This window comes from Mobula hypostoma, chromosome 12 (genome assembly GCF_963921235.1).
Source record: "Mobula hypostoma chromosome 12, sMobHyp1.1, whole genome shotgun sequence".
Classification (NCBI taxonomy): domain Eukaryota; kingdom Metazoa; phylum Chordata; class Chondrichthyes; order Myliobatiformes; family Myliobatidae; genus Mobula; species Mobula hypostoma.
Window position 1 is genome coordinate 57,420,159 of NC_086108.1, and position 25,554 is coordinate 57,445,712.

The 25,554-nt window shown below is 39.8% G+C and overlaps 1 protein-coding gene across 3 annotated transcripts in view; it reads left to right on the plus strand.

Moving 5' to 3' along the window:
* si:ch211-198n5.11 (methylcrotonoyl-coenzyme A carboxylase 2) overlaps positions 1–23,617 on the plus strand; it is a 76,255-nt gene extending 52,638 nt beyond the window's left edge. For all 3 annotated transcript variants that reach the window (XM_063064193.1, XM_063064194.1, XM_063064192.1), the window contains 6 exons: positions 260–351; positions 13,416–13,572; positions 16,425–16,547; positions 17,223–17,365; positions 18,002–18,083; positions 22,281–23,617. In XM_063064193.1, coding sequence (XP_062920263.1) covers positions 260–351; positions 13,416–13,572; positions 16,425–16,547; positions 17,223–17,365; positions 18,002–18,083; positions 22,281–22,364 — 681 coding nt within the window. In that variant the 3' untranslated portion in view covers positions 22,365–23,617. The remainder of the gene's footprint in view (positions 1–259; positions 352–13,415; positions 13,573–16,424; positions 16,548–17,222; positions 17,366–18,001; positions 18,084–22,280) is intronic.
* Positions 23,618–25,554: the final 1,937 nt, after the last annotated feature.

Genomic DNA, 25,554 nt, shown 5'->3' on the forward strand with positions numbered 1-25,554 from the left:
TCACTGGATTGAGCAGAATCTGCATATGCAAAGCACTCAAGCAGAATGGCCATCCTGCCCATCAAAGTGAAAAGAAAATGGCATAATGTTGAACTTATGCTATTTTTCATTTGTCTTCTGCGTTTGAAGTAATGAATGAAAAAAGACATAGTTTTCGCTATTATATTAAATTAATTTATGTCCATTTCCTTGTAGCATCAATTTAGCCACATTTTGAGTAATGAAATACTGGATGTTAAAAGTTTTTAATATTCTACAGATACTAAGTCGTTTGACGGATGGAAGTAAATTCTTGGAGTTCAAAGCTTTGTATGGGACCACGCTGGTAACTGGCTTTGCTCAAATTAAAGGGTAAGGAATAATAGATTGCAGTTTTCTTCTTTTTTATTTAAAATAATACTGAATTTAACCAAGCATTATGTACTTTATGTAATACAGTGTTGGGAAGTGTATAGTCATGCACTTTGGGAGAAGAAATGAAAAGGTTGACTATTTACTAAATGGAGAAAATACAAAAAACTGAGGTGCAAAGGGACTTGAGAGTCCTTGTGCAGGATTCCCTAAAGGTTAATTTGTAGCTTGAGTATGTGGTGAGAAAGGTAAATGCGATCTTTGCATTCAAAAGGGCGAGAATATAAAAGTAAGGATGTGATGTTGAGACTTTATAAAGCACTGGTGAGGCCTCACTTGGATAATTGTGAGCAGGTTTAGGCCCCCTATCTTAGAAAGGATGTGCTGAAACTGGAGAGGGCTCAAAGGAGGTTCATGAAAATGATTTCCAGGATTGAATGGCTTTTCATTTGAAGAGCATTTGATGGCTCCGGGCCTGTGTTCACTAGAATTCAAAAGAATGAGGGGCGACCTCATTGAAACCTTTTGAATGGTGAGAAACCTTGAAACCTTAATAGAGTGGATGTGGAGAGTCTAAGACCAGAGGACACAGCCCTAGAGTAGAGAGGTGTCCTTTAGAATGGAGATGAAGAGGAATTTCTTTAGCCAGAGAGTGGTGTATCTGTGGAATTCATTGTCATAGGCAGCTGTGGAGGCCAAGTCTGTAGGTATATTTAAGGCAGTGGTTGACAAATTCTTGGTTGGTCAGGGCATGAAGGAATAGGGGGAGAAGGCAGGAGACTGGGGTGAGAGGAAAAATGGATCAACCATGACGGAATGGCGGAGCAGACTCGATGGGCCAAATGGCCTAATTCTGCTCCTATATCTTATCGTCTTATGACTTTTCTGTTATATTATTTGCTGAATAATTTCATTTTACTTCTAAGGTATCTGATGTCGCTACATCTTCTTTTATTCCTTTACATTTGATGTTCTTGACTACTGGATTTCACTTCCTATCTTATTGAAAAAAACAATAACTGTACTTAATGCTCCTCCCGTAACACAGTGCTGAGAACTACATCATCTAGCATATTTAAACAAGTGAAAAGAAGATTATTAATCAAAAGGTGCAGCAATCCTTTTATTTGTTCAGAAATGGGGACTGATTATTAACCTGGTTTGTCTGATAGAAATGGGGCATAGTGGAAATAAATCATTGTGCGCCATTCTGGCTAAGTGGAAGCATTCCCTTCAGTGCTTTCACTATCTAAATCATTGTCCTATGAATTATGTAGTACCTCTAGGTGATTTCGATGGACAATTCCACAGAATGTGAACGGTTAGTATACACAATTTCTGTAGCAACATGCACAAAATGCTGGAGAAACTCAGCAGGTCAGGCAGTGTCCATGGAAATGAGCAAACAGTTTACGCTTTGGGTGAAGATCCTTCTTTAGGACCAATTTTATTTTGCTCAGTTGAAGCTAGAGGGGAGGTGGTATTAAGAAGAAAGTGACAATTCATGTCGTAAATGAATATTTAATTTTGTGATGATATTGGTGTTAGAAGGAACAAGAATGCCAAAAAAATAAAGGTACCTTGTTACCCACTCCTCCTTGATCTGCTTTCTACACACCCAAAGCACTAAGCTACCATCTTTCAATCTTGTCCCCAGTGACATGTAATATTGTGCTGGTAAGTGTGCTGCTATAGAATATCTGTTCAGGGTGTACAGTTTGATGTCTGTGTAGTAATGAGGCACAGCTCTCAAAATAAACTAGAACCTTTTACTGCCAGAAACAGATGTTTTTTTTCACACCTCTTGCAGATCTAACCAACAGCTTTCACAACTAATTTCTAATGGCTTTAGCTATTGTCTTCCTTCAGGTGTTAATGTTCTTGATATTTGGATTTTTGAAATGTTTTTGAGAAGATCTCCTATGGGAGACTGGTCGATTAAAAATAGTACAATGGTGCAGCTAGTAGAGCCATGGTCTCACAGTACAGCAAACTGGATTCCGTCCTGAAATTGAGTGCTATCTCTCTGGAGTTCACACACTGTAGAGTCATAGAGCAATACATCACAGATACAGACCCTTCAGCTAACTGCATTGTCTAGCCAGCCAGTCACAATTTGTTGCGTTTGGCCTACAGGCTTTAAGATCTATAGTGACATCCCCCTTAACAAAAAGACATCAACCCTCTCCTCACTGACTTCTACCTCTGTCATGTCTGTATGGTCTGTATCCTGGAGCATTGAGTTGCCAATCCCTGCCTTCTCTCGGCCAAGTTTCTGTCATGGTTATGACATCCCAGTCCCCAGACCCAATCCTTTCTCTCAGTTCGACTGCCTCCTGTTAAGTATGTGCTTTGAAATAAATGCAGTTTAGCTGAGTATTAATTTCCCTCCCTACACTATCCCTCTGGCTATCTTAATTACTAAACTTACTCTTGTAGGCTACTGCTTTATCTCATGACTTTCTCCTTTTCAGAGTCCCAACCCTTGTCAATCGAGTTTAAACTCTCATAGAAACATAGAAAACCTACAGCACAATACAGGCCCTTCAGCCCACAAAGCTGTGCCGAACATGTTCTTATCTGAGAAATTACCTAGGGTTACCCATAGCCCTCTATTTTTCTAAGCTCCATGTACCTATCCAGGAGTCTCTTAAAAGACCCTATTGTATCCGCCTCCACCACCGCGCTGGCAGCCCATTCCACGCACTCACCACTCTCTGCGTTAAAAAAACTTAACCCTGACATCTCTGTACCTACTTCCAAGCACCTTGAAATTGTGCCCTCTCATTCTAGCCATTTCAGCCCTGGGAAAAAGCCTCTGACTATCCACACGATCAATGCCTCTCATCATCTTGTACACCTCTATCAGGTCACCTGTCATCCTCTGTCGCTCCAAGGAGAAAAGGCCAAGTTCACTCAACCTATTCTCATAAGGCATGCTCCCCAATCCAGGCAACATCCTTGTAAATCTCCTCTGCACCCTTTCTATGGTTTCCACATCCTTCCTGTAGTGAGGCGACCAGAACTGAGCACAGTTCTCCAAGTGGGGTCTGACTAGGGTCCTATATAGCTGCAACATTACCTCTCGGCTCTTAAACTCAATCCCACAATTGATGAAGGCCAATGCACTGTATGCCTTCTTAACCACACAGTCAACCTGCACAGCAGTTTTGAGTGTCCTATGGACTTGGACTCTAAGATCCCTCTGATCCTCCACACTGCCAAGAGTCTTACCATTAATGCTATATTCTGACATCATATTTGACCTACCAAAATGAACCACCTTATACTTAACTGGGTTGAACTCCATTTGCCACTTCTCAGCCCAGTTTTGCATCCTATCAATATCCCGCTGTAACCTCTGACAGCCCTCCACACTATCCACAACACCTCCAACCTTTGTGTCATCAGCAAATTTACTAACCCATCTCTCCACTTCCTCATCTAGGTCATTTATAAAAATCGTGAAGATTAGGGGTCCTAGAACAGATCCTTGAGGCACACCACTGGTCACCGACCTCCATTGACCCACCTACAACCAGTCTTTGCCTTCTGTGGGCAAGCCAGTTCTGGATCCACTAGGGAATGCCCCCTTGGATCCCATGCCTCCTTACTTTCTCAATAAGCCTTGCATGGGGTACCTTATCAAATGCCTTGCTGAAATCCATATACACTACATCTACTGCTCTACCTTCATCAATGTGTTTAGTCACATCCTCAAAAAATTCAATCAGGATTGTAAGGCATGACCTGCCTTTGACAAAGCCATGCTGATTATTCCTAATCATCGGTATCTTCTCCATCAACTTACCAACCACTGAAGTAAGACTCACTGGTCTATAATTTCCTGGGCTATCCCTACTCCCTTTCTTGAATAAGGGAACAACATCCACAACCTTCCAATCCTCCAGAACCTCTCCTGTCCCCATTGATGATGAAAAGATGATCGCCAGAGGCTCAGCAATCTCCTCCCTCGCCTCCCACAGTAGACTGGGGTCATCTCATCTGGTCCCGGTGACTTATCCAACTTGATGCTTTCCAAAACTCCAGCAAATCCTCTTCCTTAATATCTACATGCTCAAGCTTTTCAGTCTCCTGTGACACATCAGTAAATTTACCTGCAAGGATATTGGTCCCTCTCCAGTTCAAGTGCAACCTATCCCTCTTGTAAGGTCACCTGTACTCCAGAAGAGATAATAATGGTCCAAGAACCTGAATTCCTGTCCCTGCCTCCACTCCTCAGCCATGCATTCATCTGGCCTCTTTCTGCTTCTGACCCTGTTTGCACGAGGCATCAGGGTAATCTGGAGATCACTACTCTCAACGTCCTGCTTTTTAACTGCTTGCCTAACTCCCTGTACATAGACTGCAGGACCTCATTTCTTGTTCTACCTTTGTTGTTTGTACCAATATGTACAATGATCTCTGGTTGTTCGCCCTCCTGCTTGAGGATGTTCTGCACCAGTCAGAGATATCCTTGTACCTCACACCCAGGAGGCAACACACCATTCTGGCATCTCTTCTGTGGACACGGAATTTCCTGTCTGACTAGCTCACTATTGAGTCTCCTATCACTCTCCCCCAGTCTAACTGCACCCTTTCCCTCTGAGCCTCAGATCTGTTCATAGTGCGAGGAACTTGACTACTACTACTGGCCCCAGAAAGAACATCCCCTCAACAATATTTAAAGAGGCATATACATGTTTCTGAGAGGAATAGACACAGGGGACCCCGCACTGTCTGCCTAATCCCCTTACTTTTCTTGGTGGGCAACCATCTATCTGAAGCCTGCACCTTAGATGTGACTACCTCAGTAAAAGTTTCGTCAGCTTGTCACTGTCCTGGTAACAGGGATTTGACCTGAAACATCAACAATTTCTTTCCTCCCACAGATGCATAATCTGCTAAATTCCTCCAGTACATTTTTGTTGTTCCAAAATCATATTTGTAAGGCTTTCAGCATCCAGATTGTCAGGAGCAGTAGCTGGATGCACTTACCACAGATGTCAGCATCAGGGAGACTAATGAGTGTCCTTGACTTCCCACATCTTGCAGAAGTAGCATTCCAGTGCTTTAACTGTCACCCTGCTTACACTGAGTAAACTGGATGAACAGGAAAATAAAACCTTACCTGTCCTTACTTGTCAGAGCCTCAACTTCCCACCTTTACAACACACACACAATGCTGCCTGACCTGCTGAGTTCCTCCAGCATTTTGTGTTTGTTCCCTGGATTTCCAGCATCTGCAGATTTTCTCTTGTTTATGATTTGACTTTCCACCTTTATACTGGGCAATCTCACAATGGCCACTCCAAAAAGCGTGAGTTTCCTCTAGGTGCTTTGGGTTTTCTCCCAAAGGCATAAAGTTTGTTAGGTTAGCGGGCCATTGTAAATTGTGCTAGTGTGTCAGTCAGTGATACAGTCTGGTGGGAGTTGATGAGAAGTGGGGAGAGTAAAATGGGTGCTTATTGATGGGCACGATTCATGGGCTAAAGGTCTGTTTCTGTGCTGTACTGTGTAACTCTATGAGTCCAAGGTTAGAACACATAGGATTAGGAAGAAAATACTAATATGGATTGGTTATTCAAAGTTCAAAGTAAATTTATTATCAAGGTACATATACTGTATGTAACCAACTACAACCCCGAGATTAAATTTCTTGCGGGCTTTCACATAAATACAAAGAAACAAAAGAAAAACAAAATAATAATAAATAAATAAATAAATAATAAGTATTGAGAATATGAGATGAAGAGTCCTTGAAAGTGAGTCCGTAGGTTGTGGGAACAGTTTAGAGGTGGGGTGAGTGAAGTTATTCCCTCTGGTTCAAGAGCCTGATGTGTGGGTCCTGAGGCTCCTGTACCTCCTTCCTGATGGCAGCAGTGAGAAGAGAGCATAGCATAGATGGTAGGGGTCTATGATGATGCTTGCCTGCGACAGCGCTCCATGTAGATGTGCTTAATAGTAGGGAGCACTTCAGCCGTGATGGACTGGGCTGTATCCATTAATTTTTGTAGGCTTTTCCGTTCAAGGGCATTGGTGTTTCCATACCAGGCTGTGAAGCAAACAGTCAATATGCTCTCCAGCAAACATCTGTAGAAATTTGTCAAAGTTTTAGATGACATTCTGGATCTTTGCAAACTTCTCAGAAAGTAGAAATTGGTTATTGGACAGAAAATAAAATGTAGGATTAAGCTGAGATAAAAACAGAAAATGCTGGAAATACTCAGCAGGTCAGGCCGATTTTCATTTATTGTGAGAATCAATTGAGCCTTCTTTGGCAAGAAGGTTGATATTGGTGAGAGATCAGTGCTTGGTCCCAGCTCCTCACACCCTTCATTAACCATTTGGCTGAGGTGTTCAAGTGTAATATTTCTAAGCTTGTTGATGATAGTAAATGAATTGGGGGAAAAGGAAGCTATGAAAAGGTGGGTATGGACAAGCTGAGAAAGTGGGTGAAAACATGACAGATGAAATTTAATGTGGCTCAATGTGAGGTCATCAAAACAGTATTTTTAAACAGAAGATACTAAGTGATGTTGACATTCTTAAGAAATCTCGGTATGCTTGTACTGAGGGTGCAACAAGCAATTAGAGTCATGGAGCCATACAGCATGGAAACAGGGCTTTCGGCCCAGTTGATCCATGCTGACCAAGACTCCTGTATAAGCTAGTCCCACTTGCTTGCATTTGGTCTGTATCCCTCTAAGCTGTTCCTATCTATGTCCAAGTACTTTTTAAATGTTGCCCCTCTCCCCTCTCATCTTAAACCTATGCCTTCTGGTTCTTGATCCCCTAACCCTGGGAAAAGACTGTGTGTATTAAAATATGAAGGCAAAGTGTATGTTATTCTTTATTATGAAAAGATTTGAACATAGGTGTAAGGACATTTTACAGCAGTTGCATAGCCTTTGGTAAGATCACACTGTGGAGCACTGTGCAGAGTTTTGGTCTGCACATGCCATATAGGAAGTACAAACTAGACTTATCAGACTGATTCCAGAGGTGGCAGGTTTGCTGCATGCAGAACAATTGAGCAGACTGAGCCGTAGCAGAATGAGAAGTGATCCGATTTAAATTACAGGCTTGACAGGCTGGATGCAGGGAAGATGAGGAGAAATTTATTCGCACAGTGGGTGGTGAATCTTTAAAATACTCAATGCTAGAGGGCTGTGGAAGCTCAGCTTATATTAATTCAAAGATAGATTAATATAGATTTCTGGATTTTAAGATAATCAAAGGATGAGGCATAGTGCAGGAAAGTGTCACTAAGATAGAAGATCAGCAATGAAATTGATGAATGGTGGAGCCAGCTCGAGGAACTGAGTAGCTGATCCCTGCTCTTGTTTCTTGTGGTTGATCTTATGGTGCTTTTATGTTCTGAGCAGTGAGAGTGATACACAAGTTCCAAGCCCAATTTTTTATTTTAAATAAGCACATCCACAACTTGTATATTATTCCTATTTGCAGGCATACGTATAGCAAGTCTCACATGCTCTTGGATAGAATTAAAGAAAAATAGTATTACTGGGGATATAATATTTTCCTTTCTACTCCTTCTTCTCCTCACCGAATTGAATGTTACAGAGTACAGCTGATACTCTAGACCTCTTTGTGACAAATCATAAATTAGTACCAAATCTTTTTCCGTATTGACAATAATATTTTAGAGATTTTTTATAGATATCAAATGCAGTGTGTTAGACTTGCTTTTGTTCCCTATTACACTTCTCTGTGCAAGGAAAGACTTATTACAGATTCTTAGTGTAACTTATTCCTTTCCCAGGATTAATTAGAGCTGCTTACTTTCTTCCCCTATTTAATATTTCTAATCCTCAGGGGTTTATCGCACAAGCTAGGTACTTCAGTCATCTTTCACAGTTGACCTTACCCATTCTTCGGTTTCTCAGTTTGCCTATACGCTGCCCTGTCATTCTTGACACTTCACCTTGGTAAATAAAGGCTTTTGTAATAGTTGAGGATTATCTGTTTCATAACATGAAAATCCCAGTGTAATAGATATTTGCAAATTAAGAGAGGATATGAGCACCAGAGTTGAGTGCCAAAATTCATGAACCTTATTTAATTAGTTTAAACTGCTTCCGGCTTCCAGTTGCAAGCAAGCATAGATTAGTAAATAGGATCACACAGGAAAAATGTGCTTCTCCTAATAGAAAATCAAAATACCGCAGATGCTGGAAATCTGAAATAAGTGCAAACTGAGGGGAAATTTTCAGCAGGTCATGTAGCATCAATAAGGAGAGAAACAAATATTTCTTGTTGATCTCTGATGAGGATGTGGTTTCAAAAATGTGATGCTGCCTAATTCACGTAAGAGCTTGGCAATGGGAACCAGCTAGGGATTAGTACTGTACAGCGTGAAATATTTCAGATAAATTTTGCCCTAACACCTTTAACCAAAGTCAACGCATGCCGATCAAGAGTGAAAGCACCAGCTGATCTTTTCTTGGACAAGGGTAGGAACAGTTTAAGCACATGGATAGGAACAATTTGGAGGTATACAGATCAAATGCATGCAAGTGGGACTAGCTTAGATAGGAATGTTGGTCAGCGTGGACCAAATAGGTGGAGAGAGGCCTGTTTCCAAGGCCCAATTGCTTGTTTCTCTCAGAATATATCATATCATGCAGGATAGCTTGTATCAGTCAGGCAACAGGGAAAATTCTGCTTTAACAGTTAATTTTTGCCAATTATTTCTCTGACAAAATCTGCATACTAATAATACCAATTCGTTCACATCATCATTACAACAAACTGTAATACTTTTTGGCTCCTTAGGTGGATCTGTTGCACTTAACAATTATCACAATTATTTTGTTTGTTTTCTTAAATAGTCTCATAAAAGAGTCAGATCTCTCTGAATTGTAATCCCATAACTCTTCTTCAGTAACTAAGCACGTGCGAATTGCGATAATGAGCATTTGGAGGTCATTCAATCACGGAATATGTTACAGCAGAATGTGATTGCATCTTCTCTTGGCAACACTATATACATAGTTTTCAGTTTGAATCGTTGAGCTGTTGTTGGAGATGTGTCTTTGCTTACTTTTGCACTTCTCTAGCTCTGAAGCAGTAATCAGAATGGCTACACTAACTAGCCCAATAATCTAACACAAAGTGATTCAACTTGGATTGTACTATTCTAGGTTGTGTAATCAGTATCTCAGTCAAAGCAAACCGAAAATATTTTAAAACAATAGAACATGAACTGCTATCTTGATCTTTCAGGTTAAATTTCTTGATCTGAGTTCAGCATAAAATAGTTGCATCATCCTCTTATAAACATTGTACATTCAAAATGAAATAATTTGTCATAAATAAGTTGGAATATTGCAAGAACAACCTTGTGAATGGAATCTTCAAGTAGAATATATTTTGACGTTAAACAAAAATGTATTTTGATGTTTCCTTTTATCAAAAATATATGCACACTGGAGTGAAAGATGCCAAAATTGAACATGTTCTGTTTTGGCCATCCAGTAAAGTGAACTAGAAAGAAATATAGCAGCCAATAAAACAAGTACACTTTAATTCAGTTTGACAAAGCTGTCATATACTAACACACTGTTATATATTTTTTTCTCATACTCATTATAGCTGGTATTAAAATTTTGTGAATGTGCGTGCCAATTTACACTTTGCATTTACAGCATAGAAATGAATCCTTAGTCATAAATATTAAATATTCAAATAATAGCAGATGTATATTGAATTGCTTCTAAGATTTGGTATTATTTATATTTGATATCCTTTTTTGGTGTAAATGTTCTGCCAAAATTTCTTATATAGCTGTAAAAGTTTTCATTTCTCTTACGTTTTTCAAAAATGAACATAAATGATTACATTTCATTGTTTCAGAAAATGTATGAATTAATGGGAACAAATTTTTAATATGAAGCAATATATTTTTTAATTTGTGGGAGAGCTCATTATTGATGCCTATAATTTGCTTGCACAAGGATGCAAAATTTAGTAAAACAGAAAAAAAATTAGTGAAAAATGAAGTAATATACATTTATTAATTCTTTAAAAAACATCGCAATTTAAAAAATCCAAAACTGTAATGTATAGATTTACAAACTTAGTTACCCTACATTTTCTGCCCTCATGCACTGGCATGTGGAATGTAATGAAAAAGTAGTCAGATATGTTCATATTTGCACCTAGGTTTTCTGGTTTGGTGAATAATGTTGCATTTAAATTTGTTCTTTTTTTTAAAGTGATTTGATAAATGAGTCCTTTACCATTTAATGGGTATAATATTAATCCCTGTGCAATATATAGGAATTGATTCAATGCAAGAAATATTCAGTTAGCATCTTTAATTTAGGAAAAATTAAAAGATTTAGGAATCGTCAAGATCCCCAAAATGTCAAAATGTGGATTGGGCTTGAAAATATATTTGTGAGTATCCAGAGCAACAGAGGCAAATTTCTTGCCATTGCTTGTAGATTCTTTGATGTTAGAAGGAAGTTGAAGATTTTCTGTGTTTGATGCATTTGGAATACCCAGCACTATAGATATCTGTTACTAGCTTCTCATTTAGGAATCTCAGTCTGAGAGAAGCATGGGAGCAGCAGTAACAACCAGAATATGGTTTGGTACTAAACCACATAGTTTTCTTTTATTTTTTCATTTTGTATGATGTGGACACTGCTGACAAGGTCCAAATTTATTAGCAATTGAAAATGAGTGCAATCTTACTGAAATGTACAAAACCTAAGAAGGTAGATGTAATATTTTTTCTAATCTAGTGTCTCTATTGGATTCACAGTCTCAGAATAGGGAGTTAGTCATTCAAGACGAACACACACAGATTGCTGGTGGAAGTCAGCAGGTCAGGCAGCATCTATGGAAATGAATAAACAGTCGACTTTCAGGCTGAGACCCTTCTTCAGGAGTGGAAAGGAAGGGGGAAGAAGCCAGAATAAGAAGGTGGGGTGAAGGGAAGGAGTGTAAGCTAGAAGGTGATAGGTGAAGCCAGGTAGGTGGTGGGATTGGGGAATGATGTAAGAAGCTGGGAAGTGATAGGTGGAAAAGTTAAAGGGCTGGAGAAGAAGGAATCTGATAGGAGAGGAGAAGGGGAAGGAAGAGCAGGAAAAAGTAACAGAAGTTGGAGAAATCGATGTTCATGTCATCAGGTTCAAAGCCCCCAAATCGTATATGAGGTGTTGCTTCTCCAACTTGAAATTGGCGTTGTGGTAGCAGTAGAAGGGGCCATAGACTGATATGTCCAAATGGGAATGGGAATTGGAAGGTGCTCGCCAAAACGGTCCCCAATCTACTTTGGGTCTGTTACGTACCCAGTAACTGGGTTGCCAAACCAGCAGAAATGGATCACTCAGTTGGAGTCTGGATTACTAGAACTAAGAAAGTTTTATTAAAGGAACAAGCAACACAGTACTCTAATCAAAAGGATAATAAATGCAACAGTTCAGCAATGATAAACACACATGTACACAGAATTAGGATAACAGGATCAATCAAGCTCTATCGTCGTCTAGGGGTAAATGACCAGTTTCAAAGTGACGCAAAGTTCAGTTCAATTGAATTCAGTTCAGTTCGCAGTAATCACTGCCGTGGGAGATGGACAGTGGGGGGAAGGAGAGAGAGAGCAAAACGAATGAATATTCAAACGGCTTCCACACAGACCTTCGATATTCTTCGCAGTCAGCTTTCGGGCGAGCCCTTTGTGATGTCTTCTGAGGTCACCGACCATGACCCCTCCGTTTCCAGATACAATCGTTTCTCTGCGGTGAACCCAGCACCCAGGTAAGGGTGGACACACACCAGGTTCCCGCCGATCGTACCTTTCCACCCTGTGTGTCTATGGCTTGGTCCCGCGACCAGCCCTCCAAAACTTCCCACTGACTTATGGGAGGCGCACTGCTTCCAGTGTCTCGTTACCTCGTGGTGTCGTGTGCGTCTTGCCTTAGCGAGCCTGTCCCTCTTTATCCCCCTGCTGGGGTATCGCCTGTCCATCACTTCACACAGTTCAGGGTTCAAAGGGGGAGCCGATCTTGACAGCTCTCCTTCCGTTAAACTCTCCCGTCCCTTCATTAACATCTCCAAATGCTGCTCCATTGTTTTCCTTATCTCTCTTTCTCCTGAAGACAGGTGGCAGACCAACTGCTGATCCCACTGGTGCCAGCACAGGACAGCTAACATCTTAATCTATGTGTATTCTCGTCACAGGTCTCACCAATGTAGGGGAGGCCGCACCATGAACACTGAACACTGAACACAGTAGACAACTCCAACAGATTTGGAGGTATAGTGTTGTCTCATTTAGCCCAGAATGGAGGTGAGGGAGGAAGTAAGTGTGCAGGTGTAGCTCTTCTACTGCTTGTAGCGATTACCAGGAGGTAGATTAGTGGGGAGGGATGAATGGACAAGGGAATCACAGAGAGAGCAATCCCAGCAGAAACTGGAGAGTGGGTAGGGAAGGTAAGGATCTGGTAATTTTCCCCCTCCCCTTCCCTTTTCTTCCCAGGTGCCCCTCGTTCTTCCCTTTCTCTCATGGTCCACTCTCTTTTCCTATCAAATTCCTTCTTCTCCAGTCTTTTCCTTTTCCAATTATCGTCTCCCAGCTTCTTACTTCACCCCCCTCCCCCACCCACCAGGCTTCATCATTACCTTCTTGCTTCTACTTCTTCCTTTTCATCCACCTTCTTATTCTGGCTTTTTCTCCTTCCTTTCCAGTTCTGATAAAGGGTCTTGGCCCAAAATGTCAATTATTCATTTCCACAGATGTTGCCTAACCTGCTGAGTTCTTCCAGTACTTTGTATATGTTGCTCTGAACTTTTGGCATCTGCAGAATCTCTTGTGTTTATCATTAGAGACAACGTTGAGAAGATATTTCTTCACCCTGAGATAGTGAATCTTTGGAATCAAAAGAACTGTTGAGGCTTAATTGTTAAATATGTATCTCCTCAAGATTCCTTTTCTGGTTTTTGCAGTGAGGTGTTAACTGTTATTACTTATGCTCAGTTATGTGCACATTGTGATACCTGACTGTGAATACAATGTGTTTTGTTTTCAGTCACCTTGTTGGAATTGTGGCTAACAACGGAGAACTCACTCATAATGCCTCACTAAAAGGCAGCCATTTTGTACAACTTTGTGACCAGAGAGGCATTCCTATCATATTTCTTCAGAATACAAGACCAAATGTTTCAATCGCAGGGACAATACCCAAGGTACAAGAGTAATATTTGATGTATCTGGATTGCGGTTCTATTTCTTTCCTGAAAACGTGAGAGTAATCATTTTGGTAGCTAGCAAACGTAACAGCATCAAGAGTTAATCTCTATATTTTTATTTATTAATGCTTTGGGAGATTATTCTTTAAAGTAAAGCACATTAGTGTTAAAATTAATCCAATATTTTAAAAATATTTAGTATATACCTGAAGTGCAAAGACCAATTCGAGCCTGGATTAATCCAATGATCTGCAACAATGATCTCTGGCAGAATGGAAATGAATTGATTTGGGAATAGGTATGATTTTCCATCTCAAGATGAGAAAAGATTTGGATTGCATTTTGGATTCCAGCTTGGAATAACTGAGAGTTGAAAGTGCCATGAAATTCAGTAGCCTTTTTTCATTTAAGAAGTAGTCAAATAACCTGAGAATCTTTACTGTCTTAGCTCACAGTTAAGCAGTGATCATTAGGCAGATGTTGAAGATCTGTCATGGTGTACCAGATCTTGAGTCAATGCCCTCCAGAGAGGTTTAAGAGAAAGCTGAATGGTGAAAAGTTGAAGAAATTATGTCTTTACTGTATGTATAGATGCTTGAAAATGTCATTTTTTTCAACCTGTCAGGTTTTTCCGGTACAAGTGATGTGCTAGTGCCTATTTCAGCTTTAGAATGGCCTAATGTAGCCTGGGTTATGGTGGAGAGTAGAGTGACAACCACTAACCAAGTCTATCCTCAGCAACAAAAAGATGTGGAAAGTGGTAGTTAAGCAGCAGTGGACATGAATGGTCAGGTTGTTGAAGGAGACAAAACCACAATAAAAGGACGGAGTTTTTACAAAACATAATTATGCTGAGACACTTAAACATTCCAGCTACATGAGAAGCACAAAAGTATGCACCTACCCAGTCCTTGGTTCTCTTCACTGGGTATTCACCTAGTGAGAAATCTGCAGTAGAATGAAAATTACAAGACTCCAAGATTCAGATGGGATTTTACTGGGGAGGTTTCAATAATAAAGGGTAACTGACTGTCTTTCTCTCTACATGTAGTTAGGACTGAAGTTGTTTCCTTATGAATACTCTTCCTCACTTCTTTGATCTTGGGTGTTGTATACATTACAGGTTGGTTAACCCTTCCTTCATTACAAACGCAGACTTAGGGAAAGAATTGAGTATATGGTTCGATTGCCATTATTAGACCGAAGTCTGGACCTATGAATACAGATACAGCGCACAAATCGAAGGATTTATCATCTTAATAGATTCAAATGTGTGTGTGTGGTGGAGTCATTAGGGTGCCGTCATGACAAGCTTTTGCACCGATCTTTTTGGTATGCTCATCGTACGTCGTGTCTTGGACATCTGAAACCTGGCGGAGCCCATCCCTCTCCAGGTTTTTTTTTACGAGGTCGAGTTGTTAGCTTGACACTCAACCCAGGCACGGATGGAGAGCGTGCAAGGGAGCCGGCCGGATTCGAACTAGGGACTTCTCGCCCTGAAGTCCAGCGCTGATGCCACTGGAAGATTCAAATACCTTATGATTAAGAGCTTCCGGTCAAGATGGCGCCAGCAAACAACGATTCCTCAGGCGACATCTTCCAGATAGTCAATTATTTCAGTTTTTCTACATCTTCTACTTATTCTTTTTATCTTAATTTTGTTTTTGAAACTCTTGGAGCCTGTGACTTACACTCTGTAGTTCGATCAAGTGAGCTAGCATTCTGCTGTCCATGAGAAAACTCCAGGAGAGAAATGCAAGCACAAGCTACCATGAGGGGAGGCTCAGAGACGAGATGAGGGGCTGTGATCAACTACATTTCTCACCGATTAAAGCGTCAAGGAAGATTGAAACATTAAGGCAAGTGTGGAGGAGAGCGAGCAGTTCTTGGAGAGGCCGCTGGGTTCGAGTCACAGCCGTCAGAGCGGCCACTGGTTTCAGTTGTTTCCCTCGGAGGGGCTGCTGGTTCGAGTCGATGCTCTTGGAGATGTTATTGAAATTCTGGGATTTATGGATTGGACTGTAGTTCAAACTAACTGTAGTTCACATTGGCATCTTTCAATTCTATTTCTTTTTTGTGTTCTTGCCCATTCTTTCTTGTTGTCGATTGACAGGCGAGGAGTTTGGAGTTTGATTTTCTTGTTGTTTCTCCATGTGCGTGATCTGTTAGTTTTTGTGCGAAGGAGTGGTTGGAGTTTGGGGTTTTCGAGCTGTTGTTTCTTTTTTTCCTTTTTGTGCGAGGTGATTGGTGTCTTTCTTTCAACTACTTCTATGGCCATGAGTATTATCTGACTATCTGGAGAAGACAAATCTCAGAGTTGTATTCTACATACATATTTTGATAATAAAATGAACCTTTGAATCTTTGAAAATTAGTTAAATTTACACTCTTTGTCTGGTCTGTGAAGTTAACAGGATTATTAATATTTCATAGACTCTGGTTGAGGGCTCTATGTACAGCAGCTTAGACACAGTATTTGGATGAGGACACTGAAATTGTAGTCAGTGTGAAGACAGCTTAGCTCTGGGGTTATCAGTAGTAGGTGGTCAAGAGTTAACACAGGAAATGTGTATATTAAATCCTTGTTTTACAGTAACTGGAAATCAAAGACCTACTAATACTGAAAATACTGATTTTCCAAGTCTGCTTTCCCTTGAAATGAACAATAATCTAAGTATTTTAAAAGTAATGATGCATGTATTCTTTTGCACAATGTGAAAAAATATGTTCTTTATGTCTTGTTGGAGGTCTAAAGTAAAGGATATTAAACATTGCAATGATTATATCATGCTTTATGTGCACATTAATTTTGTACAATGTGACAAATTCCTTAATGGTTGTCTTTATAGGCAGAAGATGTTACAAACCAACTTAAGGCCCAAGGCTCCATGATAGCATCTGTGGCATGTGCCTCTGTTCCCAAGATAACCATTGTAATTGGAGGATGCTATGGTGGTGAAAGTTTTGCCATGGTATATTCTAGAAGTTTTACTGTATGATATTTGTATAAGTGAATTACTTTTCTATATGGAAAGATGTTTTGTTGAGGTATATGAATATATTGGCAATTCATTTTGTTAAATATGTAATTTATATTCCTATATTTCCCTTTGAGTTGGGGTTAAATCTTCAGTAAGATTTCAGGTGAAATTTTGAACTATACAATGCAGAAAGAATCTGGGTTCAGTGCTCAATCAGTTAGCTGCTCATTATTGTGCTATGGATATTTAAATTGTTCTCAGACAACTAAGCAAGAAAGTAAACAGAGCACAAATTATTTTTCTCATTCTGCTGAACGGAGCACATACATTGGGGGTGAAATCAAGTTATTTTTCTAGCTTGGTGGTTACCATGGTCAGCATGAATGAGTTGGGCTTTTTACATGCTATATGGATTCTATTCGGTTGCTCTGCATTGCCTTCATGGCTTCAAACCCTATACGTCTCACTAGGGGTTTTCCTTCTCTGTAATGGGATTTGGTCTCACATGGTGGTTTTGCCATTATGTTAGCCCATTGTTACAGATCTTTTTCTGCCTGTAAGAATTGAGGGATAACTAATAGAAAGTTGGATTGTCCACCATCTGATACAATGTACACTCTGACTCATGAATAATATTTCAATGAAATTTTTAATTTTATGTTTCAGTGTGGTAGATCGTTTGATCCAAACTTCCTTTTTCTGTGGCCTAATGCCAGGATTGGACTGGTTAACTCCAGTTACTGCTCTAAGTTCCTGGAAAATGATGGAGAGATCCCAGATGAAGGACAGTGGAAGATCATGAAAGAAAAGTTAGTACTAAGTCTGTTTGAGTGGAGAAAAAAATAATCTGTCATTTATATTAACAACAAAAGCAAATGATCTACTTAATATATAATCAAGTGTGCAGGTTTGTTTCTGGGCCATCAAACTTAATTTAGTTTTAGTTTCACGTAAATGTTAAAGTTATATTTGGTTTGCTTTGCGCCCTGAGACTCTTTTCCCAGAACAAAGTGCTTCACAAGGTAATTTCAAATTGCACTTTAAAAGTAAACCACATTGCTGTGGATATAACAAACAGGCCAGAATGGTTAAGGATAGCAGATATTCTCCCTGAAGGATATTAATGAATTAAATTAGGGTTTATTGTTGTCATTATTATTAAGACAGATACTTTTTATTATATTCCAGATTTATAATTATACTTATTAACAGCTTCCTTGATGTGAATTGAATCAAATTCTTCAGCACAGGTTAATGGCACAATAATTTATCCACTATGCATCACTGTATATGAAACATCCATCGATTGAAATACAGACTTCGTATTTTTCATTTTCATAGAATTAAGATATATTAGTTTTCAATTGACTGTACCAGAATAGATATTCATCACCATGTTCAACCAAGCTTAGAAACTTCTGATTGGATAGGTCTCTTTTCTGTAGGCTGGAGGTCGAGAGCTCCGCTTTTCACTCTTCCTCTCGGATTTGGGATGATGGCGTCATACTTCCTGCAGACACTCGGACGGTAAGCTCGCACTTTCACCAAAGCCTCTATTTCTTTAAAGTTTCTTTTCTGCATTTTTCTTCTTCCATTGCCGAGATATTCCTGCAGCATCTGGATTCACTCTGTATCATAGCCCAGGGGTTACTTACAATATGTGTTTTTATTTTATGTTCCAAGCTGGCAAATGAGCTGCATCTCTTAGGTTTATTAACTTTTCCAGAGATCAGGACTTTTTCGAGATCATCTGAATGTTGTCCCTGAGAGTTTTTATTTTTACTTCAGATGTAATGTCATCTATATCACAGAAGAAGTATTTTGGTGAACTAGAGTAAATCTGTGCGTCTGGAAATAAGTAAGCATGAAACCTAGCAGTATAAGTTTTGATGATTTTCCCTTCTGCTGTCTTCTAAAAGCAAGGCCATGCTTAGGAAATTATTCCAAGGGCATCAGTTGTAGTTCTCCTGCAATCAAATAGTTCATTCTTCATATGTCAGTGTATGTCGCTCCACAGAGTAACAAACTCTTCAGTTGTGCAAGACAAATACTGATCCTGCCTACTTAACCGCAGATGTAATCCTCCCTATGGGACTCACCTCAGAATGAATAAACAGGATGAATTATTCTCCCCTCTATTACTCAAAGGTACTGAGACTTCTTGAAATATCATTATTACTATAGCAGCTTACATAAACTATCCAAGCACAAACAGAATTGTAATTCTACTAGCCTGGATTAATTATTACTGCCCTGAACATTCTGATTTGTGTGAACATCTTAGTTCATTTAAGTTCCATTGAGGTAAAGCAATTTGAGACATTTGGAAAGGAGAAAGATGAACATGGTGATGCCCTCTAACAAACCAAGTTTATAGATTATTGCTTTATTGATCCATCTGCTGAATTTCTATGTAATCATATTCTCTCCATGTTGGAATCCTCCCATCCATTATTAGGCTGTAGATGAAAGGCACTCCGAAGATTTCATTTCAAAATAGAAATTACTTGCAATATTATTTCCCCTGAATGTTCCAACTAATTCAATTCAATTCTTCCACAAACATTGCTTGCCTGATATGATTCCAGCCATTTATGTTTTGTATAGTTTGCATTGTGGTTTGAGTTTCTCCTGTTTTCTGTGTTTGTAATAACATTTTCCTCCTCCTCCTCCTCCTCCTGCAGTAAAACTCCATTCAGTTTCAAAATCTTAACCATTCAGCTCACCTGTGATAGATTTAATATGGATTCACTTTCAGAATTGGTTGTAAATCAGAATCAGGTTTAATATCATCAGCATATGTTGTGAAATTTGTTGTCTTTGCAGCAGCAGTACAATACAATACATAAAAAAAGAAAAAAACATGAAATACAGTGTGATATATAGTTAAATTAAATAAGCTGTGCAAAAATAGACGTAAGAAGTAGTGAGGTAGTGTTTATGGGTTTAATGCCCATTCGTAAATCTGATGGCAGAGGGGAAGAGGTTATTCCTGAATCACTGAGAGTATGCCTTTTTCCTGATGGTAGCAATGAGAAGAGAACATGTCCTGAGGGATGGGGGTCCTTAATGATGGATTCCACCTTTTTGAGGCATCGCTCCTTGAAGACATCCTGGATACTATAGAGGCTGGTGTCCATGATGGAGCTGACTAAGTTTACAAATCTCTGCAGCTTATTTTGATCTTGTGTGGTAGCCTCAGCCCCATATCAGACGGTAATGTAGCCACTTAGAAAGTGCTCTATGGAACATCTGTAGAAATTTGCAGACTTTCCAAATCTCCTCAAACTCCTAATGAAATATAGCTGTTGTTATGCCTTCTTTGTAGCTGCATTGATATGCTGGGTCCAGGATAGATCCTCAGAGATGATGACACTCAGCAGCTTGAAATTGCTCACTCTTTCCACTTCTGATCCCTCTATTACGACTGAGGTGCGTTCCCACGACTTACCCTTTCTGAAGTCCACAATCAGTTCTTGGTTCTTATTGATGCTGAATGCAAATCAGTTATGTTCTTAGCAACTTAAAAATATCATAGTCCTTTTGTTATGCAACTGCTAAAAATCTGCAAATATCATAAATACATGAGTCTATTAGCAGCTTGAAAAGGTGAACCTGATGTACTCTCTGTCACGTGAACTTTCTAGTTCCATTGTGTATTTCTTGGTTTTAAAGATTACCCTATTTGTTTCATTTAACTACACCCAATTCTATAGAATCAAAGTTTCTGCCAAATTGAAAGCACTTGTTTCGTGACTAAGTAAATAAGTACACCCTATCCTCGTTATATGCAGGGGATGCTTTCCTCGCAGTCGACGCATAGAGTGGAAAACGCATAATGTGAATAATTATTTAAATAGAGAAAATAGGGATGCATTCTGGAGGGCTTCCTAAATATGTTTTATCTGTAATTTATTCACATTTTCATACCAATATTACACAAAAGCAGTACCACAAGGCAACATTCATATTATATTTCATCAATTTAAGGTAATATTCAATGTAATAAATCATAGAAAGTTAACATACTAGGGTGTACGGTATTCACCAACAGTGGCAGGTGTGTTGGCTCCGGGAGATGAGTGGATGTGCAGTGGTGTCGGGCAGCTTTACATGGATGAGGTGGATGGTTGTGTGTCGTCAGGATCATCAAGGACAGTAAGGGGTGAAGGAAGACTCATAAAACTCTCAGTACTGCCGACAGCAGGAGATGACACCGGTTTGAAGAAAGTGGTGAGGGTTGTTTGCTTGGCAGAATTTTGTTTTTCAGCATAAATTTGCTTGTAGGGAAGAAGGATTGACTGCAGGGAATGACTGAAATGCTGACTTCGTTCTAAACTTGGGTCCATGTCCATCACCATTTGTGCCAAGTGTTCCGCAGCCTTAAAAAATTCTGCCAGTTGCTTCACCGTAAAATCCTTCACCTGCTACTCGACACTTTCTTCTTCATCGTTATCACCTTCAGTCTGAGTTAAATGCAGAAGGTCATCCACACTTATTTCTTCATCATGAAAATCCAGTAGTTCTACCACGTCAGCAGTCTCAAGATCTGAGAATCCTTCCCCACCAACAGGAAGCATATTCTTACTCAAACCCTTAACAGCACGGGTGTTTAGTGAATGGTAAACTAAGAGAGGCTTCATTTTACAGTCTGCTTCGGCGTTGGAACACATAAGCAGAGTCAACTTATCCTTTGCTGCCTTGAAACCTGACGCTGTCTTTTCATCCTTACTTACGTAAGTGCGTTTCGGCATACGCTTCCAAAAAAGCCCGTTCTCGTCTGCATTAAACACCCGCTTTGGCGTGATGCTTAACTCAGCTATCATAGCCCGCAACTGCAAAGGGTAGCGTTTAGCAGCTTTGTGGTCAGCACTAGCTTGCTCACCACGCACAGCTAAGTTGTGAAGCCCGTGACGATTAACAAACTTAGAAAACCATCCCTTACTTGCATTAAAGCTAACAATATCACTTGACACTTCCTCACTAGCCTCTGAACAAAGGCGACCATAAATTTCTAAAGCTTTCACACGAAGATGATCAGAACTGAGTGTTGTTTTTTTCTTTGTTTCATGCTCAATGTACAAACTCAACATCTTCTCCATTTTTGTCATAATCAGGTTATGCACTTTGGTAACAATCTTTGAAGACACTTGTGATGAATCAATCACTGCACTTTTTATTTTCTCAGCATTTTTCTTTATGTTTCTGATCTTGGACTCACCCAGACCGAAGTAGCATCCCAGAGCTGTGTTACCTTCACCTGACACTGCCCTGTTTATAATTTCCAACTTTTTTTCAAGTGTTAAAGCGGTTCTTTGCTGCTTGGCTGATGGCCCAGGACTTGACATAGGATGCTAAGGAGGCATAGTTAAATATTTCAAGCACAAAATCAGTGAACCGTAGGTAATAACAACAAAAGTTTAAGAGCACAAGATCGCACATCCACACGCCAAAACCAATGCGAGAATGGCGGGAGTGAGACTGTGAGGCATGCGCACATGACTTGTATTGTCGGGAAAGCGGTGCTTCTCATCCTAACAGCCTCGCAGAACTGAGAGTTTTGGACGCATACAAGGAGAAGTTGGTAGAAATTGGTTCGACGCATAGCAATGAATCTGCATCGTCTGTCGACGCATATAACGGGGATAGGGTACAGGGCTTTGAAGGAAATGTAATGTTATGTTTCTGATTATTAAATCTAATTGTGCTGTTTCTATATTACAGATAATTGGTCGGTGTTTAAATATCTTCAAACAGAAACCTTGGTTTCGTTCTCGTATAGAAAGGCAGGTTATATTGAGAACGTAAACATGGAAATTGACCCAATGAAGAAAAAATGGAGTTGGAATTATGCTTTTGTTGATTAAGGATGGCCAGCAAGCTCAATTTTCGAAAAGGCATACAACAATTAATATGACTTGAGGGCCTGGTTCAAAATAAACAAAATTTTGTGATTCTGCAGGATTCTTATTTGTTACCTGAGGTGCACATGTAATAAATTAGCTGGTTCAGGTTGCTGAAGGTTTCATGTCTGCAGCGTGGAATCATTTCAATAAACTACATGTGGTGTGCATCAATTACCTTAGTCCAAGATGGAGCATAATTGTATTTGACTGTAACAAATGCCTAAAGTTAATGACCTGCTTTGGCATTTCCTATCCTCAAACTAATCGTTCTTTTTTTGCAGATCTAACAAAGAGATCATGTATGTAAAGATGAAGTAAACCAGCCCAATGGTTGTTTGGTAGAATTTCTGAATACTTCTATACTGTTACTTCTGTCTTTTTAGTTCATTTTATAATGATCTTGGATACTCCGAAATGATGCTATCACAACAGTAAAATGACTTAGTTATCCTGAAATATTCACAAATTTTCTTCTGTACGGTTCAAAGCTGTGAGGATTGTAATGGGGCCGAGGAAGGAATTCTCAGTACTACAGAAATACTGGGTTATTCCACTACAAGTTATAGCACTAAAGTTTAAGCGAAACCTGTTGAAGGTACTAATTCAAAGTGGCATTCCGTGTCTATAACTGTTTTTCACAGTTGCCATTCTATCTTAATTTATTATCTGGTTATGGATGGAGCAGTCATAGTCATACTGTTAACTGAGTTTCTGAAAATATTACGAGTCAATCACCTCGTGTGGGATTGTGCTGTGATTCCCGAGGAGAGATTTTGGTGAAGTAGGTGAAGTTTGAGAGACTAGAAACTTTTATGTAATATTCCCTGGTGGAACTCCAGAAAGTGATCACATCCAGATTTATCACTTGCCACATTGGAATTTGAATTCTGTATTGGTTCTGCAATTCCATCACACTACTTTTTCCTTTTTCACCAAGTCGTAATTCAAGGATCTGTCAACACTCACTAATCGGACTTGAATACATAATGACAAGTTGGATGAGGTGGTGAGGGCAACCAGAGCTTCTGTCAAGACAGACACCACAGTACTGGAGATAAACTTGTTATAGATACCTTGATCAACAAAAGATTATATTTTTAAACTTTTGTGTAATGTGGAACATCTGTTATCAATAAATTTGTTATGTACTATCATGGAAGGAAAACAAAGATCTTTAATCTCATATTTTGTGTTGTGGAAAGGAGCTTTTATCCAAAGTAAAAAGACAGAAATTAAGGTCATGATGAGTGCAAATCAAAACAGAACCAAATGTGGTTCAAGTAGGAATCTGAATTGCACTTGAAATGTCTGGATGTATATTAGAAATATGGTGTAATAGGATGGGTTAAAAACAGTTTATCATTTGGTTTCAGCAATCTCATGAGTTTTGAAATTCAATTCTGTACAAAGGGCCAAGTGTGCACATCATAATCAACATTTTTGTAAACTGGCAATTCTTATCGTAGGACAGTTCTCAACTGAATTACAGGTTCAGGACACCACATTCTCCAGCTGGTTCTGCCTGATTGTGTTGTATCTGAACTGGTGTGTATGAATACTGGTAATGAATACAAAGAACAGCTAATACATCTCCCAACTTGAGCTTGTAAAGCAGGATGAGCACAAAATTCAATTGGCAATGCTGCTCTGTGTATAAACTGATTTCAAAAATGCATCACTTACAGCGTCTGGAGCCCACCATGTAAAGTATGGTGAGTTTGAATTACTTAAAGCAACTTGTCTGAAGGCCATAGTCATGGAGGACTAGCAGCAGTGCAACTTGCCCGACTTTCAATTTTGATTTTGTTTAAGGATGAGCCAGAAGCAGCAGGGAAAATAACAATTGGAAAACAGTTGAATTAGAAATGCGAACAAACCAATCAAATTACTGAATGAACAGGAACTTGTTCATTATTTTAATACTGTAAATCATATTATTACTAACTGGTCATAAATAAGAGAAAATCTGCATATGCTGGAAATCCAAGCAGTGCACACAAAATGCTGGAGGAACGCAGCAGGCCAGGCAGCATCTCTGGAAAAGAGTAAACGGTCGACGTTTCAGGCCGAGATCCTTTACCATTTATAGTATCTGCTGATTTTCTCATGTTTATAGAAATATGAATGTGAAATACCTCAACTAATTTGGGCAAGGCAGACTTATCTGCGGTACTGATGGAGGCATGATCAGGTCCTGAAGACCATCGCTGAAACCGTCAGCGCAGGAGTTGAGTGGGCGAAACGGTCCCGACCCTCCAAGCAGACCATTGCCTTTGTCAGAGCTGGGGAGCAGCCAATACCTGCCAAAAGAACATCTGCAGGCATTCTGACCTCTGCAAGGGACTGGCAGCTGTTGGTGGACCTCCAAGGGCAGCTGAAGTTCCCCAACCATATCGTAGCCACCAACCTGTGACCAGACATTGTCCTTGTGTCTGAGTCTACTAAGCAAGTGGTGCTGCTGGAGCTGACAGTCCCATGGGAAGATAGGTTGGAGGAGGCCTTTGAAAGGAAGCTCTCCAAGTACGCAGGACTGGTGAGCAACTGTCAGCAGGCTGGATGGAGAGCGAGGTGTCTCCCAGTGGAGGTTGGTTGTAGGGGATCGTAGCCCGTTCTTTAGTTAGAGCCTTCAGCAATTTGGGCATCGAGGGAGAGAGGAAGAGGAGAGCCATCCGCAGTACGACCGATGTGGCAGAGAGGACCTCAAGATGGCTGTGGCTCAAAAGAGGGGAGCCATGGAGTCATAAGTAGCTAGCCACCTGGACACAAGCTGGTGTCTGATCAGCCCCGGCTGGGTCACCTGGAGGAGGGTGTATGATGTTGAAAGACCCGAAACACCCAATGATTCCAGGAACATCACTGAAGATGTGTCCAGAAGCATCAGTAGATGTATGTACACAGCGGCTTTTTAAATTTATAACTTTTAATTTGGACTATAATCACATTAACAATTATATCCTATGTTGAGATATTAAGACAGTGTTTTGTGATACTAGTAACTTGGAGAAGTAGGTCTAAAACAGAATCAAAATGGTCCAACTGGCATATCATCTCCCCTTTATCATATTAATATAGTCAGTTTCAAATCAAGATTC